Genomic DNA, 17,777 nt, shown 5'->3' with positions numbered 1-17,777 from the left:
AATACTTTTAGACACACACGCACACACAATATCTCTATGGCAGTGAGCAAGAGGGAATCTTCAAACTGGGCATCAAAAAAGAAATAAAGAAACGTTACAGCAAAATACATTTAATTTTTTATTATTTACTCTTTTTTTTAAAGATGTAATAGCTTGTTTTTCTTAGATGTTTATATCTTACAATATCCTCAGATTCAGTCATTTGTAAAAACATTCATGAGGCATGTATAAAAAAAACAGGGCATCACCAAGTAGACAGATCAATCAATCCACACACTTCCTCAGACATATACATAAAAATGTATGCAATTGTCCCTATGTATTTTACACATACATATACACATTTATATATAAAATACACTTTCAAAGTGTTGGTTATTTGTTCAATTTATGGTCGTAATTGGGGTTTCTCTTTTCAATATGTCATTATCATGAAAACTGGAGAAAAGTTCCATGTAGAAAAGGAAAACTGTGATCGCCCGTGGTAGTCTTTCACAGAAAGACCCGAGCAAGGCAAAAACGAACTCAAGCCTACCCTGCCTCTACCAAACAAGGAAAAGAGCAGAATCACTCACTCCTTGGTTCAAAGAGAAGGAAAAGAAGAAAAAAATCTGTGACAACAACTGTATGTGCCTGCAGCATCAAACTTGAGGGTAGAGTTCAAAAACTCAATTGGTTCTCCTTGCATCCTTTTTGCTTGATGGTGGAGAAGATCAAAGTGAGCTACTACAGATCTTCCAAGATCCTGTGGAGGAGTCCCAAAATTGGGGGGGGGGGGGATTTAACCCAGTCATTACAGGCGCCTTTATCCATCAACCATCATATTTCATTTGCTACCAAAAATTAAAATCTTAGGATAAATTCTCTAGTAACACCAGAACATTTACAGATCAGATTTGAACACCACTAATGAACAAATCTGCTGAAAGCATCCCAGTTCAAGAGAACAGGAACATAAGCAAAGGGCAAATAGACGATATTTCCTTCAAAAGAAGCAGATATAAACAACCCTGACCAACCAAATAAAAGGTGACGGATAAAGGGGAAAATAAATACACATAAAGCAAATTAGAATATCAGCAGGAATATGCCTTTCAAATCACACACAGTCAAAAATAAAATATTCATTTGTTGGGATTAACTCAAAGCAGAACACTGCATTTAGCAATCTTAATGTTTGTCCTTTACATCAGCTTGGCGAGAAGACTATATGAACACAAAGTCCCATTTTGATTAGCTTCCTTTGTTTTTACTTCTGCCACGAGACGAGAGAAGTTCTTGGTGATTGTTGTGGGACAGGACAAGCTGTTCCAACCAGTTAATATTCTCTATCAAACTGCACTCCAGTTCAGTCCTTCAAAAGTATCGTCTTTCCAGTCATTCTTCCTCTCACCCTCTCTTTTATTGCCGTCCATTTCAGTGAGCGAACGAGAAGGAACTCAGGAGAAAAATTCCACAGGTATTTCACAAAGACACCGTCTTTTATCACAGAGGAAGCAGCGGCAAACACTATCCTTACATACAAAAACAAGCCAGCAAAAGACCATAGCCTAATCCCTGTGGGTTGGATGTTATAAATGTTGAAAACATGTATTACTTTATTCTTGATGATTCTCAAAACTCTTCAGGAGTTCCTCAGTGGCAGACTTTGCAGCTCTTGAAAATTACTAGTTCATCGTTTGTACATTTTCATATTAAAAAAAAAAACTTAGTAGCTGAGCTAGAGGTGGAAGGAGCAAAGGAATATATGGAGGAGAAAGGGATAGAATAATGGTAGACACAAACATACACAACAACGATATTCAAAGCCGTGATAAAGTGGGGGCAAGATCATGCTCCTGAGTCCACGTGTGAGGAAAAACAGTGACAGTTCAATGAGCAAGAGCGATACCAAAGGGACTTGAGGAGGGAGAAGGATGGAGGGACTGATTAGGAAAACATCTGGACGAGGACGCAGTGACAAAGCGATGGAGGTGATGGAGAGGCTAGCTCCACAGTCCTGCGTAGTTGCCGTGCAGGCCAGAACAGAGTGGTCCACCCGCTACAAACAGCTTGGTGCCAGAGTCATCGTAGCAGTGGGTGTACACCGCGTTGGGGAAAGAATGAACGTCTGAGAAGTAACTCCTCCACGTATCATCGTGATTCTGAGAGTTGGAGAGCAGGAGAAGGAGGTTATGGGTGATGAGAAAAGGAAGGAAACGTTGTGAAAATGCAAGTAATCTATGATGACAATTCTCCTTTATTTATTTTTTAATTTTTTAAGAAAAATAGGCAAAAAAGTGTATACCAGCCAGCCTTTCCCTGTGGAGAGTTTGAGGATGCCATCTCCTGGGCACTTCCGGTACCCTCCGGCTGGATTCAAAGGGTTCTCCAGGAATCTCTGGGCCCGGATATCGTAAAAGAGAAGGGAACCTTGGCCAGTGCCCACTGTCACAATGTGCTCGTAGAAACTCACTGAACGGATCCCTGCACATACAAACATACCTTGAATGCAAAGCTACTAAAAAATAAAAACGGCAATATTTAATATGGAAACAACTTCATGAAGTAGTTGAGGCCGTCAATTGCTTTCCACGTGTGCCATTCCTGTAGTTTACAGATCACTTACCGCTGCCTCTCTCTCTTGAATTGACAGACTTGATGCTGTGTGTCGGCTGCCGTGGATCCAGAAAGGAAACATGCGCCTGAGAACCCACAGCATACACTGACCAGTCCTGTCCATATGCCAGACACACATTCTCTTTGCAGTGAGGCAGCTTGGTGGACAGTATCTAGAGGGGAAAAACCATAAAAATGGTAAATGGGAACTCGGATGGGAGCACGGATGATGTCAAAAACAGCAGTCAGACGGTAATGAGATTTACCTTGCACAAGTTGTGCTCAGCTTTCCAGAGGTGGAAATAGCCGTCCAAAGACACAGCACCCAGCTCCTGGAAAGGGAAAACACACATGAGAAAACAGCTGGAAGAAACTGATGCTGAAATGGGTGGAGGAAGAACCCAGAAACAACAGGCACATCCATTTTGATTTTGATTTGAATATTTTGCAGACAGCACCAACCGTGGTATCCCAACATTTGTGTAAGGATGAATCTTACCTTATGGTTGTTGTTGAAGGCCAGGGCACGGACTTTACAGTTGTATGGGTTGGTGTACTCCTTTGGGATGTCCTTGAGGGCACGGTGGGAAATGTGGGCGTATGAGGGTACTGCCTCCTCATTCTGACTACGCTCAGCCTGACTCATTACTTCCTCTGTCACCTCCCAAAGGCCCATGGAGCCATCTCTGGACCCTAGAAAGATACACAGGCATATCTTGAATACAGCTTTGAGTGTTAACGTTTCTACTAACTGCAAGCAAAAAGTGACGAATAAACACAGCACTGTCGGGCAATCTAGAAGGCATTGACTTGTGCAGGAATGTAATGGTTCTCACCCAATGCTCACAAAGCAGTGTTCATTCATACTTAACTAATATAGAGAACTCACCAGAAACCGCCATGTTGTCACTGATCCATGCTATGGAGAATATCCAGTCATTGTGACCTTCCTGAAAAAGAAATGGCTACAAATGTGAATCAAAGCAAGACATCTTGTGCAACCTGGTCTGCTTTAGTTTGAATTGCTGAACATCTAATGCTAAACAGAGGCTGGATATATATACTGGAAATATCAACAAAATATACATGAACTTATGTTCAAAAGTTTGGGATAGTCAGTCACAAAAGCTGGATTCGTCAGAGTCAGATGTCTGAGAGGATTACGCTATATTTTTGAATCGTCTTTAATGCTTTTAGGTGGTCAAAAGTCATCTTTACAAAGAGATGTTATTTTGGGGTGGGTGGATGAAGGGGGTGCAAAATATCTTGTATTGCACATTGAGAACAAAAGGCTGTCCAATGGTTCATCCAAACTGATAGAGCAGAAATAGACAAAAGATCCCTCTGTTAAATAAGTTGAACAAGAGTAGATGAGATCTATTCATCAGTCATTGGTAACATAAAATGGAGGCTTAGCATCCAAATCTTCACATTTAAATAGAAAAAAGTTCCTGATTTAGTACATAACAATCCCCAAAACGATGTGGAATACGAGGTGTATGGCTTCCGGAAAACTATTCTTTAGAATAGATGTATAAGGGAAGTGAAATTGGATAACACAATATGAGGCCCAAAGAAAAACCGCTACCAAAATATGTAGAGCCCAAATTCAAACACCCATGTGATTCCTTAATAATCAAAGGTCACTTTTTTACAATACAATAACAATATTCTCCCATCATGCAACACCGTGGGGGAAGTCAACAGAAAATCATCTTGATTTCAAATGTTGAAAATACATTCGGTATCTGAATGATACTCTTTTTGTCTCTGTTAAAATAGTCATTATTAAGGTAACGAGAAAAACATCTTTATTACAGGTGACTAAGCCTTTGAACAGCAGTGTACATCATTTCAACAATATTGATAGACGAGCCTCTAATATAGCAATCCCTCAATGCTTACAAGGCTCAAACATGGTGGCTGGTGCACACAGTTCAATATAGTTTGCAAGAATCATTACAGAATTAATTACAGTGGGCAAAGAGAGGATCAGAAATCATATGCCATTACTTGATGTCAGTAAACCCAAACAGATCCAAACTACTTACATCTCCCACACAAACAGGGTCCAATGTGGGCAACTGGTAGATTGCCAGGCTGTTGGGGTTGTCTCCTCCGGTGGCTAGCAGTGTCCTGGAGGGGTTGAGTTCAATAGCATGGATCCCACAGCCCTGCTGGTCCAGTCGGGCACGAGAGCCTCCTGTAGGGTGGTAATGCCGCCCCGCAACTACTGCACCCACCGCCCCAGAGCCTCCACCATGACACTCCCTGTCCTTCAGCATGGGAATCCGTGTTATCTGCCCTGTCAGGACATCAGCTACAAAAAGCTAAAGGTAAAGAAGGGAAAGGCATCTGGTTAGAATATGAAAATCAGGAGTAAGAAGAAAAAAAAAATCTGCCAGAACTACTAAGAGAAAGTGTGTGTGTGTGTGCAGTGACCTCATTAAAACACTGGGCTGACAATACGCATTAAATAGAAACATTTAAGAAAGAAAGCCATGGATATTACTTTAATTTTAAAATAAGTTTTTGAAAGAAGACATGCTGTCCCTCTACATAATAGAAATTTAAACATGGTTATCTCATGGAAATGATAGTGCATGATATTATTAGCCTAACTCATTTTTCAGATCAATAAATGATGAAGGATTCTCTCTTGAAGGTACAACAACAATAAGCAGCATACACAACTCTGCCTGGTGATCTTATCCTCACTTATGAACTAGATATGAAGAAACGTGAGGCAATAACTCATACCCCACAAAGTGACTTAAAATAGGAGTTGCTAAACAATCAACCACTGTGTACTGCGTATGAAAGGCTTATGACACCACCAAAATGGTAAAGGTTCTCTAAATGATATTCACAACATTAAAATCGCAGCAAACAACAATTTGCTATGTAAAGATTGTGGTGTATTGTTTATCTGAGCAGAGAATTATGTTGTTCTCCCTCTGTGCGTGCTGTAATCCAACCTTCTCTGTGCTTTGTTTACAGAGTGAGCATGCCCCACTGGTTAACTCATGGCCACTGCTCTGCACTGTGTTATATACTGCAGTTACAACTGATAAGGCAGTTGCTGTGGAAGCTTAGCACCCATCCTCTGGTTCTCTCCAGATAAACACTGTTAGCTGTCAGCCCTGGCACTGTTAGCGTCTTAGCACCATTAGCTGAGTCACCATTTAAGGGACTTAATATGCTCTGAGTTTTGAATTTAGTACCTTTAAAGTGAGGGTTCGGAGTGAAATGCACCCTAGGTAATTTCCACCATGACATCCAGCCAAATACCCTCTCAGAAGCATTTTTAGCGATGGTCAGCATTGGTCAAGATAGGTCAAGATAGGGCTAATCAGCCGAATGGCTTAGTACTAGCGCTATGGTACAGAGGGTATATCTTGTAAATTACCCCACTAATAATGCATGGAATGTTACCAAACTTCTGCAGTAGTACACATAGGGTCTGTACTCACAAAACGAGGCATTTGAAAGTTTGTAAGTACACCAGGAGTTTATTTAAAAGAACACTTGCCTGATAGCTTCTATGCTCGGCTGCTATGCTACCGCAGCGTAGACGCCACTTCTGTGTTTACCCAGCCGATGCCGTGACGCGAGTTTCACGCGAGAGTATGAAAAGATTTCGCTGAATTTTTATAAATACTTGTATTATCAGGTCAACACATTTTTATAAATGCTTGTATTATCAGGTCAACAAGTGTTGACAAGTGTTGACCTGATTATACAAGTATTTATAAAAATTCAGCGAAACGTTTTCATACTCTCGCGTGAAACTCGCGTCACGGCATCGGCCGGGTAAACACGGAAGTAGCGTCTACGCTGCGGTAGTGTTAGTTAGCATTAGTAGCCGAGGATAGAAGCTGTCAGGCAAGTGTTCTTTTAAATAAACTCCTGGTGTACTTACAAACTTTCAAATGCCTCGTTTTGTGAGTACAGACCAGACCCTATGTGTACTACTGCACAAGTTTGGTAACATTCCATGCATTATTAGTGGGGTAATTTACGAGATAATCAAGATGTACCGTCGCGCTAGTACTAAGCCATTCGGCTGATAGCCCTATCTTGACCAATGCAGACCATCGCTTAAAATGCTTCCAAGGGGGTATTTGGCTGGATGTCATGGTGGAAATGACCTAGGGTGCATTTTACTCAGAACCATCACTTTAAATAGTGGAGCCACCCCACATTACCTGAAATAAAGACTGCCTCTGCTCAGGTCTAAAGAAAATGTATTTTTATGAAATATGATATTAATCTGTCGCCTCACAGGGAGAGGGTCTCAGGTTTGATTCCCGGTTCGGGTTTGGGTTCCTTCTGTGTGTGGAGTTTGCATGTTCTCCCTGTGTTAGCGTGGGTTTTCTCCAGGTCCTCCCACAGTCCAAAGACATGCAGGATGGGGATAGGTTCATTGATGACTCTAAATTGCCCGTAGGTGTGAATGTGAGTGGTTGTCTGTCTCTACATGTCAGCCCTGTGATAGACTGGCAACCTGTCCAGGGTGTACCCTGCCTTTGCCTAATGTCAGCTGAAATGAGAAGAGGCACTACATCACACTGCAATGGAAAACCCTGCAGACTTTTGGGACACGACTGATTCTAAACAAGCTCTATTTGCAGTACGTTTACTCTGATATCAACATTTAGACTTAAGGTAATGGTTTTAAATACTTGTTTGCCATAATTTAAGAATTTCCCCTCTCTGTTAATAATGAAATTATTTGAGAGCATATACTCTTACCATTTATGTGACATTACTCTCTGTTTAACACCAAGTATTAGAAATATATGGGAATGTCTAACAAATAAGCACAGGTTAGTAACAAAATGTCATCTCACCGTGTTACATTTGGTCCCACACACCACCTGTCTGTGGTTAAGCCACTGTGATGCAAAAACCTTGTTGAGTCGCCCCAGAGAGAACTCTCTCTCCTTGAGGATGCCAGGGAGCCTGCCGGCTGCAAAGCCCCGAAGGCTCCGTTGGAACCGCAACTCATGCTGCTGTTGAGGTCTGAACTCCCGCCCCCGGAGGGCACATACCACCGAGCGCCGACTACACCACCACTGCTGGGCATGACGTGATGAACAAGAAACACGGCTCCGCTTGTGTGGTGCTTGACACCAGCCCAGCTGATGAAAGAGGGGGAAAACACTTTTTAGTCCAATATGTTGCAGAGCTAGAGAGATTAATTATACGCACAATGTGAAGGTGCTAGGCTATCAGTACAGCAGCATCCAGAAAAAAAGGGGGACTCCAATTCTGTTTGGAACGATTGAATAAATTGTGGCGTGGAGAAGCACGAAGGCGTTAGTCCCCCCTTTTTTCTGAGACAATATTTTACTTACTGTCTCACTAACTGTCAAAAAAAAAAATGCTTTTAACTACAATTGTTAAAAAATATCAAATTAAAAACCTCAAAGACACAAACACATTAATAAAAGTGTATAGACTAAACCACATGAGGTTCATCGGTCTGACCATTCATTTAAACTTTGGGGCAAACAAAACGTTTATTTGTATTCCCTGGATGTGAAAGGACTCTGTAGTGCTATCTGATATTGTGTTGTTGTTGTTTTTTTGTGTGGCCTTTGATACTTGTGTCTGATCTGAGTGATTAATAGACGGGAAAAATAGATCTATTTATATGGCTGTGGTTTAACTGGTGAATGATTGTGGCCCAACATTCCCAAGACATGCCCTGACATCGTTAACAAACAAAACAGGAGAGGCAGATCGTACAGTATCTGCGAATCAAAGCTAGCAATACTGCCAAACGACGTCAATCATATTTCGAGGGGTCAACAACTGGGTTCAGTACTGTCTGTAGAAGATTGCGCTTATGATGAATGTTGTCTGTCACTTCAGCGGAGGTCCATAGCAATATCCACAGTTGGTCTGTCGTATATTAGCTATGCTAACTGTTAATAACGTTTCTGATAACATTAGCTGAATAGCTAGCTACAACGTTATGCCCACTAACTGGACACTACAAGATAAATTCAGTTTTAAGTGGATATTTACGCTATGTCGGATGGTGAATAGTGGATGACAAGTAATGACTCCAACCAAACAAGGAGATTTCGATGTTATATAGTTAGGACATGTTATTCAATCGTGGTTACAATTAAATAATATAACGTAGCTAGCCCGTTGGCTAACGTTAACCTAGCGCTCGTGTTGATAACGGACTCCCGTTGGAATACGCCATGCTAACGTTAGCTGACATTCAAACAGAAACACACTGTATTGTTTGAACAAAAACACAGTTGTGATAGGGTTTTTTGCATGCTATGTCCATGTAGTCTAATTTGTTATGCTGTAGTGGTTAATTTGTTCAAATGTCACCAGCGGTCTGCATCTTACATGACAAGAGATCAAAATCTAGCTAGCTCTACGCTAGTTAGCATGCTAACATAACTGACTAGCTTTAGCTCGCTAATATGGATCTGCACCGGTTTCCGCCTACCTGTTGTTGGTCCTTGGGCTCTCCTGCCTTCCTTTTCCTGCTAACTGTTTTTCTCGCCATAATCAGAGACACACAGCTCCCTCACCCACATGGAGGGTAAAAGTGACTCTGGACACTGGATCATATAATGGCGATATGCTATTTTGTTCCTTGGCCCTCGATGGCAGCGTCCGACGACGAGCAAGGGCGATCACATACGGGAGAGGTTGGGTTAGTCGCTGGTTAAGAATGTCGCAGACCTACTATCACTCGCTAGCCTCCCAGGCTCCTAATCTCAATCGGGTCGTTCCACTTTTTCAGTTTCGACAAGGTAGCTAACAACTGCCAGAGGGCACACACTCTATTTTCCCTGCCAAGTCGCGTCAGACTATGCGAAAGCATTGACCAGCGCGCAGCCGCACTCAAATTAAACATCAACAAAAACAAGGTCGTACGTGAACGGGAGCGTCATGCGTGCTCGTTCACGCGAACTGCGTGGTATCACGGATCAGATGATTCTGTTTTCTATTCGTTGTGAACATAGCCTATTATTTTATTTCAGTGGCAAACTTCGTAGTTAAATTGGACAATTTAACTCACATTATAACGTACGTTTAATATGTACAAATTATTATTTTTTGTAATTAGTAAGCTTTCATTTTTTTCATTTAATTTCAGGCCATATATAAATGGAATAAAATCATGACTCATCGAGTTTGTGTTGAGTTAAAACATGCAGTTGTATTATAGGACTGTCAACACTTGAAACAAAATTTAGTTAAAACGTATTATTAATATTCAAATTATATTGAGCTGTGTTTTGTCTATTATTTATGACCCATGCCCTGGTATATGTAATTGTTACTGTGAGCATTGAGGACTTCTAGTAGCCACCTGGACAATAAAAAGGGGAGAAATCATACATCCTAATATTCTAAATTCTCCAGAGTTGGCTTTATTAATTTTTCTGAAGGTGGCACACAAATATGACTGGGCACTTTGTAGGACCTTAACTTAGTTAATGGCCTTTATAATCTTCTGTTTATTAAACACGGTCGGTGAGCTCCGGCAGACCACATATGGCCTCTGTTCTGATGCATAATTGTCTTTTTTTCTGCTGACTAGGCCATACAATTAGATGTTTCTAGTTGCCACTGACAATACCTTGATGGGCATTCATGTGTATTGTTGCTGTTAACCGAGCAGAGAGAATAAAAATGCTTTTGCTGTGCAAGAGAAAAAATGAGGAGCGGGAGAGTTGTACTTCCTCACCAGCTTCATGTCAACACTTCTAATATGTGACCATACTTGAGAAAATAACTAATATCAAATTAAGCTCAAAAAGCTACAACAGCAACGATAAACAGTCTCACCACTTAAAAGATGTGCACATTTAATCGTGAGGATTTTCCAAATCATTCATGAGAAAATTCAACATTTTCCAAATCACATTTCCGGAGCTTGGGAATCACTAGCGCCCCATATTCAATGATGCTGTGTCTAACAGGCGGATCTGATATATAAACCCTCAAACACGATGCCATAATTAATAAGAACCTCGATTTCATCCCCACACAACTGGATTGTACCAGAAATAGGAGGAGGGGAGGCGTTGAGGGAGGAGCATTGAATTCACTCCAACTTGTGTAACTGTCAGAGAGGACATTAACTTGCTTTATGTATGATTGAGGAAACCACACAGCTACGTATGAGTTATTTAAGGCGACAATAAAACCACTCCTGTTTGTAAAGTAAGTGGTAACTTGTATCTTTATGACAGTAAATGAAAAAGGAAGGCAGTTAAAACAGAGCTGTGTGAAAACACTTATTTGATCATGTCAACTAAATATCAGACAAAATGCTGGTTTGAATAAAGATATAGGTCTAACATTACACCTTGCTCCCATTATGTTGTTTGTCTGCAACAGGCACTGTCCTACCCTAAAACATCTTGATGATGTGCGCCACTTAAACACTGGGATGTTAGTTTGTTTTAAGGAAATCGCAATTTTGTTGGATGCATCCCAGAAGGTTTCTTTACTGCAGGCATGCGCATTCATCTGGGTTTAGTGGCACTGTATATTCTGCAGACACTTGGTAGCAAATCTTTTTTATTTTTTATTAAACAAGTAAAATTATGTCTGTATTGGAAGTAAACCACAATATAGATTATTCAAACCAGGGGTTGTTCTAAAATAGATGGTGGTTGGAACATTTCTTTTTGCAACTATGAAACAAAGTGCCAGTTCTGTGAATCACGTTTTGCTAACTTTAAGCCCTTAATCTGTTACCATGTCTCTCACAACCCCCATCAGTACGACAGAGCTCAAGACTATGGAATGCCATCTTTGCCATTGGTGCAACTGAGTAGACATGCTTTTTAAAACACAAATGAAGCATGGAACTCAGACACATACTATAAAAATAAGAATTATAATTTTTTTTATATCATTATTTGAAATAATTACAACCTATCAACATATGCAGCAATGCGTTTGGCATGTGGTGACAGAAACTTGTTAACTTTCCATTTAAGACAGTGGCGACAAACCTAACCTCAAGATGACCACTCATATTAAACATGAAAAAAAGAAAGTAGACAAGTCAACAAACCAAATTCATGTTTGATTAGAGTGTGTGGCATGAAATCCAATAACAGAGAATAAATGATGGTGATCAATGAAATCAAACTTTTTCTAGGTACATCCAAATTACTAGCAAGGCTTGAAGACCATTCCTTATCTCCCAACAGTTGCTTGAGGCTCAATATGCCGGTCAACAGTGCCACAATATGAAATGTCTCTATTGCACTGTAATGTGGCGGTAAAAGCAACCATCACTTACATTTTTTTTTAAACCACTCACTATTTTCCAGTCTTTTAAAGAAAAGACAGTTAAACACATCCCTTGTGTGAGTTAACATATCTTACATTATCATATCAATCTCTTCATTCTTAAATGAAATTATCAGTGTACTATTTTAAATAAGTTGACAATGATGAAACATGTGTGTGCAGTATGTGACACATCAGTGCCAGTGGGTTATGGGATATTTCTTATTATGTCCTACAGAGGAACTTTCCCCATTCCTTCCCACTCCTTTAACAGGTCATTCCAGTGCAGGTTGAAGAGCATACTGCGGCAGTAGTATGTCTTATATTCTAAGTGATAGTGACTAATGCTCTATAATGCAGTTCCTACTACAGAAATGAAAGAAATGGAATCTTCACACTGACATGAAAAAGTGCCCAAAATGAACAGAAAAACAGACATTAATGAATTAAATAATAATAAAGTAGAACAGAACTAGGTGCAGGGCACCAGATCAGAGAGGGCACTTCTTGAGAGTCAGATTTTTTTTTTTTTTGTAATGTTGCTCAAGAACCTCATCAAGGCCCCCGAATACTCGCCACCATTTACTAGGTCTGCACAGAGCAGTGGAAGTTGGCAGCTTAGTTGTTTTGGATTTTCAAGAGTTCAAACCGTCCTTTCTGTGATGTACTCGGAGCCAGGCACCAGCTCCCCATTCGGCCCTGCAGTGGTAGCAAGGAACAGCATCAAAACGCCACAGCTCAATTCTTCCAGTTTCTTCTTCTAAGTTCTGTCATCCTTCCCATTTTTTTTAATACCCTTGCAGTAAAAAATCCTGGAACCTAGCCCCAAGATTTCTTAGAAAAAAAACACCACCATGAAGAATTGTTACACTTTTAGCCCCTCCAATCTAGGCACACAGTCTTTAAGAGGTGCTGAGACACAATACGTTTAGCACAAAGAGAAATACAACCATCTCCCAGCTGTCCCTCCCACAGCCAAGGCAAGGGCAGGGCATGGTGTAATGGGGTAGGCAGAAGGAAAGGGGCTGTGTTGGGTAGTAGCGGGAGGCAAGCCCTTGATTGGGCTTTGGTTGGCTGGTTAGTTTGGCTCAGCTTGGCTCAGCTAGCTGCAGCCCGAGCCATCAGGTCCTCTAGAGCTTTGTCCTGATCATTGTTGTGGACCAGCAGCACTTCTTTGATGGCGTCTCGTTGAAATCCCATTTCGCCAAATCTTGACATTAGTTCAAGGAACTGCAAAGCCTGGCAAGGTTGAAAATAAAATAATGATACGATTATTTAATCTATATCTTTACGCTGATTATAAACAATAGGGTGTTTTGTGTAGCAGTATCACTCATATTTAATAGACTAAACAGTTTTCTAGGTAGCCATTATTTAACTTATTAACTTATATATACGTTATACAGTAAGCAAATTGTACAAACCTTTTCCTCTGAGCATTGGTACATCTCTAAACATTCCTCCACTGCACTTGAATCGAAGCCCCGTTCACACAGACGCCCATGGACAAACAGGTAGTCCAGTACCTTAGACAAACAATAAGTTCATTTTTATTAATAAAAACAATAAAAGATTATACTGAAATCAATTCATGTTGGAAGTGCTGTAGAGCTAATTAATTGTTCTCTTGATCTTTTATGCATCTTATAAGTTAGTGATGCCCAATGCTGGTCCAAATTCAATGTGACACGCCAACTACCTAGAACCTGTTATATTTTTCTTTTAATTTTATCCCACATCTGCTGCTATAGAAACACCATCATGAGACCGTGGTTGGATAGGTCATATTGTTAAGTAATAGCTGTACAGGTCACAGAAACATCTCATTCCATAACTTTTGAGACAACACAAACTATGATGAATCAACTTTATTTTAATGTATGACTATATTTACATATGTACTGCATTGATGCTACACTGAACACAATTACACAAGCACACAAACAATGAACTGTTGAGTATGTCCAACAGGGAATATGCTAGGAATCCAGATTTCTGTGCATTGGGGCGAGAGGAAGTCACACCTGTTCCACATTTTGCCCTTGTCTCTGCATTGCCCGTAGGACACCTTCGTAAGAGTAGCCCATGCCCACAAGGGTTTCCACACACTGACGCTCGCTTGGAGTCATACTGAGCAGGGCTCCGCCACACGGTAGACCAGCAGAGGCAAGCAGAGTGTTTGCCTAGAGTAAAAACATGGATGAATGTTAGGTTCCTGGAATTCATTATTTACAATCAGTGATTAATCACTATTCTATATAACAAACTATGCACACTATCGTCAAGCAGTACGTAATCTCATGCTCACCGGTTTTGGTGTGCCAATTTTTGTGTGGCTGGTTGGCTCAGGGGTAACAATAACTTGGGTCTTAGGTATGGTCGGTGGACTGCCATTGGGTAAGTTCTGTCGGGTAGCAGGAATGGGTGCAGGAAGTGGGCTGTACCTCACTGGCTCTGGGTCACCAGAATCAGAGAGCTTGGGGAAAGTGAGAGAGCGGATGTTACAGGGCCGATCATCAGTGTCAAACCCTGTTCTCCCAGGGTGCCCAACTCTGTCCATATCCAGCAAGGCAACCAATCCGTTGGGTTTATGCGTAAAGCCAGGTTTGGCTGTGAGGCTGGTGTTGGTGCTGGGAGGAGATGGGCTGTTTCCACGTGATACGGACCCTATTTGGGAAACCTCTGGTGGGGATACAGAGGGAGGAGGTTGAGGTTGGGGTTGGCTCTGAAGGATGTTCCTGAGCTCCTCTCTATCGTCCAAAGTTTTGAGCTCAAGCTTGTCAAAGGGGTCCTCTTCCCGCTCAAAGTCAGCTAGGTTGAGGCAGTGCAGCTGGGGAGTGCTGGGCTGGATTTTCCTGGGGCCAAGGCTTGGGGCAGGCAGTGGAGTGAGGATGGCATTATGGCTCAGCCCCGCCAGGACAGGATTCAAAGCTGGTGGTAGAAGGTCCTGGTCGTCTGCAGCAGACTTCTTCCCTCCACCACCATTAGTGTCCTGTGCCAAGCACTCCCGGCTCTTAGGCTCCTGCTTGGCTGCTGCCTCTTCTGCTCTTGCTTCTGCTGCTCTGGCCTCAGCCAGTTCAAAACCCCAGCGCACACTACGCCTCTCCAGAGAAAAGTCATACTGTTGAGTAAGAGGAAGATGGGCAAAGAGGGCACCCAGGGTGACAGAAAAGACAAGAATAAGTATGAGTTTTAGAGCAATGTGACATTTCAATTCTAGCTTAACAGATAATGCATCTAAAGAACTTGCACAATATAATTTAAATAAACTCGAAAGCTGTTGCTGTCATTTGTAAACAATACAAACTGTCGTCCAACCATTTCAGAAGGAATGCTCAATGCTAGCAACAACTAAAATATCTTTTGGTGCCAAATTGTCAGTATTGACAGCATGCGTTTACTACACCTCTTCCTTTTATATTACCATAAAGTTATGTCTTCTCTCCCGATAATAACCATTGCCATAATATTGTAGGTTAGCACGATTAAGCCCTGATGAGGATGTGCAGCATACTACAGCAGTGCAAAATCACCACATTTCCCTATGCCTAACCTGTGAATCCACCAGCAAAGAGCCACAGTCTGGGAGACAGAAACCAACAGGCAGTCCCACTTTGGCTGGGCAGCGGAATTTGTCATTGATCTTGAAGGGAACTTCATCAAGGTAGCTGATGGGTCCTGTGTACCAAAAAACAAAGTAAGCATGTATTAGAAACACACTGGAACTATGGGCACCAGTAGACATTGAACCTACACTTTGATTAAAACTCAAAAGATCAGTGCAACAAGAAAATATTAAAAATTAGGTCCTCACCATTGTTGTATGCATCTGATCCAGACTTCCTAGCAGCCATTTAGAGACTCTGAAAACAAACAGTGTAGGGTTTTTTTTGGGGGGGGGGGAAAAGTCAATATTTACATGGAATCTTTTAATATATGAACACACTAAGGTGCATCAGTGTGAAAACAGCCAGGAATTTTTTTTCTCTTCAAATCAAAATTCTACACTTCCCCATTGGCTTTGTACATTCCGCTGCTTTGCATCTCAAGACACATAATCCCATTATTTGGTCATGCCGTGCAAACAACAGCTGACATTATCAACACAGAGAAGCCACTGTTTTCACATCTGCTGAACACAGAACTTTGATCTGTGTGCTGGTCGAAAAAAGTGATAGATTTAATCCATTTACACAGCTGAAAAGGGCTGATTTGTTTGTATGTACTATCTGCTCCAATAAGCAACATTTTAAATAAACACCGAGTCGAATGGCTCACTGCTATATGCTTCGCTAGTACTGCCTACGCTGCTGAAAATCACCAGCTTTAGTGCACTTGCTGATTTGATCGAATCCCAATCTCACAGATCTCCCATGAGAGACTTGTCAGTCATTTCTACAAAGCAAACTCTAATGCTAAGATGCCGATCACATTATTCACCAGTGTTTGTTGCTGCTCTTTACATCAGAAAGACAATATTAAATGAGAAGCAAGTAGTCTGCAATACACTGCATTCTGCTGAATATTGCCAGCACTGTCAGAAAAGACCCACGGATCTCCTAGAGGGAGCAGAAATCTATAATTAATAAATAAAAACCCAGCTATGTAAAACGAAAGTGACACAAGACTATAAACTCTCCGTCTATTCGACCGTGTAAATACGCCACGCAGGAATTTAGTAAAAAGCAGCTATTTCAGATGTCTTATAATTGTAATACGACTTTAATCCGGTGACGTTAGCCATCACATATGAAAGCTAGTTCCTGATAGTAATTTGTCATACTGTTATTGTAACACTGTAACAGCCCAGAAGTTTCTGTTCTGCGTGGTTATTTTAACAACTTAGACAGCACCGTTAGCCAATGTTACAGTTGAATCAAGTGAGTATAAATGTGTCATACAAACACAAAAACAGACAACTCGTCGAGGTAGTGGTATTAGCTAATTAGGGGGATATTAACTGATTCTAACTTCTCATGAAAGCATCGCAGTTACTATTATGCGTCGCATTCTCGGGGGATTTTACGTTAAAATAGCGGATGTCGAGTTTCGCCATCTGTCGCGTATTGCTCGCAATTGTGCTAGCAGGCGCGTTGCAGTACGATAACGTATATTCCCCGGCTAGTCATACTAAAGTTATGATCGTGTTAACTAGCTACAAGCTAAGCTATCATTATTATGGTCATTCCTAGCTCAACGAGCTAACAGCTTGCGTACAGTGACAGTTTCGATAATACGTCAACGGCTGGCGTGACATTAGTAGGTAATGACGGATTATTAAGCTCCAATGAATGTAATACTGAATTACCACTAGCCGCTGACTAATGTGTTTTTTGTAGAAAAGCTACTGTTGATGCTAATACACTTAGCTTCGCCAGTGGCCTGGATGTGATGTGTTATGTGGCTGTATAAGACACACCGCTGCCTCTGCTGCCACCGCCCCTGAAACAAGACTGAGCTCGCATACAAACGCGGACTCCTCGCACCTGTATCTGCTCCGCCTTGTTTCTTCGAAATCCAAACGACGTCTCGTCGAGGTGGCAGTCAAACGTAAACTATTTCCCGAAAGAGTTTTATTTGTACTGAAATCCCTTTCCTGCTTCAGCGTGGGACGCCATCTTGATTTGTCAAGCTCCTTTCCACTGGTTCCTGTCTGATGTCACTCACCTACATGACGTCAGTACAACGCAACGCTACATCTAGCTGGGTGAGTTTTTTTTTTTTTTTTTTATCAAACTGGTAGGTGGGGTTTTTAAAGAAAAATACAGTGCTTCTCATTATTCAAACCAGGAAAAATATGTCTATTGGCATTGTATTGGTACTACAAAATGTATTTAAAACTCTCTACATATGATTTATGAAAGAAAAATAAAAAGTGTATACAA

The 17,777-nt window shown here is 41.2% G+C and overlaps 2 protein-coding genes across 2 annotated transcripts; both read right to left on the bottom strand.

The window, feature by feature from the left end:
- Window positions 1–153: 153 nt before the first annotated feature.
- dcaf12 (DDB1 and CUL4 associated factor 12) lies at window positions 154–9,458 on the bottom strand. Its single transcript, XM_084021227.1, has 9 exons — window positions 9,080–9,458; window positions 7,452–7,742; window positions 4,650–4,928; window positions 3,488–3,548; window positions 3,098–3,291; window positions 2,865–2,930; window positions 2,609–2,771; window positions 2,288–2,466; window positions 154–2,144 (listed from the first exon to the last, which is right to left on the bottom strand). Exons 1-9 carry the CDS (start codon window positions 9,137–9,139, stop codon window positions 1,986–1,988), a joined length of 1,452 nt encoding a protein of 483 aa, XP_083877353.1. The 5' UTR covers window positions 9,140–9,458; the 3' UTR covers window positions 154–1,985.
- A 2,204-nt stretch (window positions 9,459–11,662) lies between these two features.
- On the bottom strand, window positions 11,663–17,554 carry ubap1 (ubiquitin associated protein 1). Its single transcript, XM_084038586.1, has 7 exons — window positions 17,379–17,554; window positions 15,707–15,755; window positions 15,446–15,570; window positions 14,201–15,013; window positions 13,917–14,075; window positions 13,317–13,418; window positions 11,663–13,131 (listed from the first exon to the last, which is right to left on the bottom strand). Exons 2-7 carry the CDS (start codon window positions 15,744–15,746, stop codon window positions 12,991–12,993), a joined length of 1,380 nt encoding a protein of 459 aa, XP_083894712.1. The 5' UTR covers window positions 15,747–15,755; window positions 17,379–17,554; the 3' UTR covers window positions 11,663–12,990.
- Between the last annotated feature and the right edge of the window lie 223 nt (window positions 17,555–17,777).

This window comes from Eutrigla gurnardus, assembly GCF_963514095.1.
Source record: "Eutrigla gurnardus genome assembly, chromosome: 2".
Taxonomy (NCBI): Eukaryota; Metazoa; Chordata; class Actinopteri; order Perciformes; family Triglidae; genus Eutrigla; species Eutrigla gurnardus.
The sequence above is the reverse complement of the archived record's forward strand: the minus strand, read 5'-3'. Positions and strand labels throughout refer to the sequence as shown.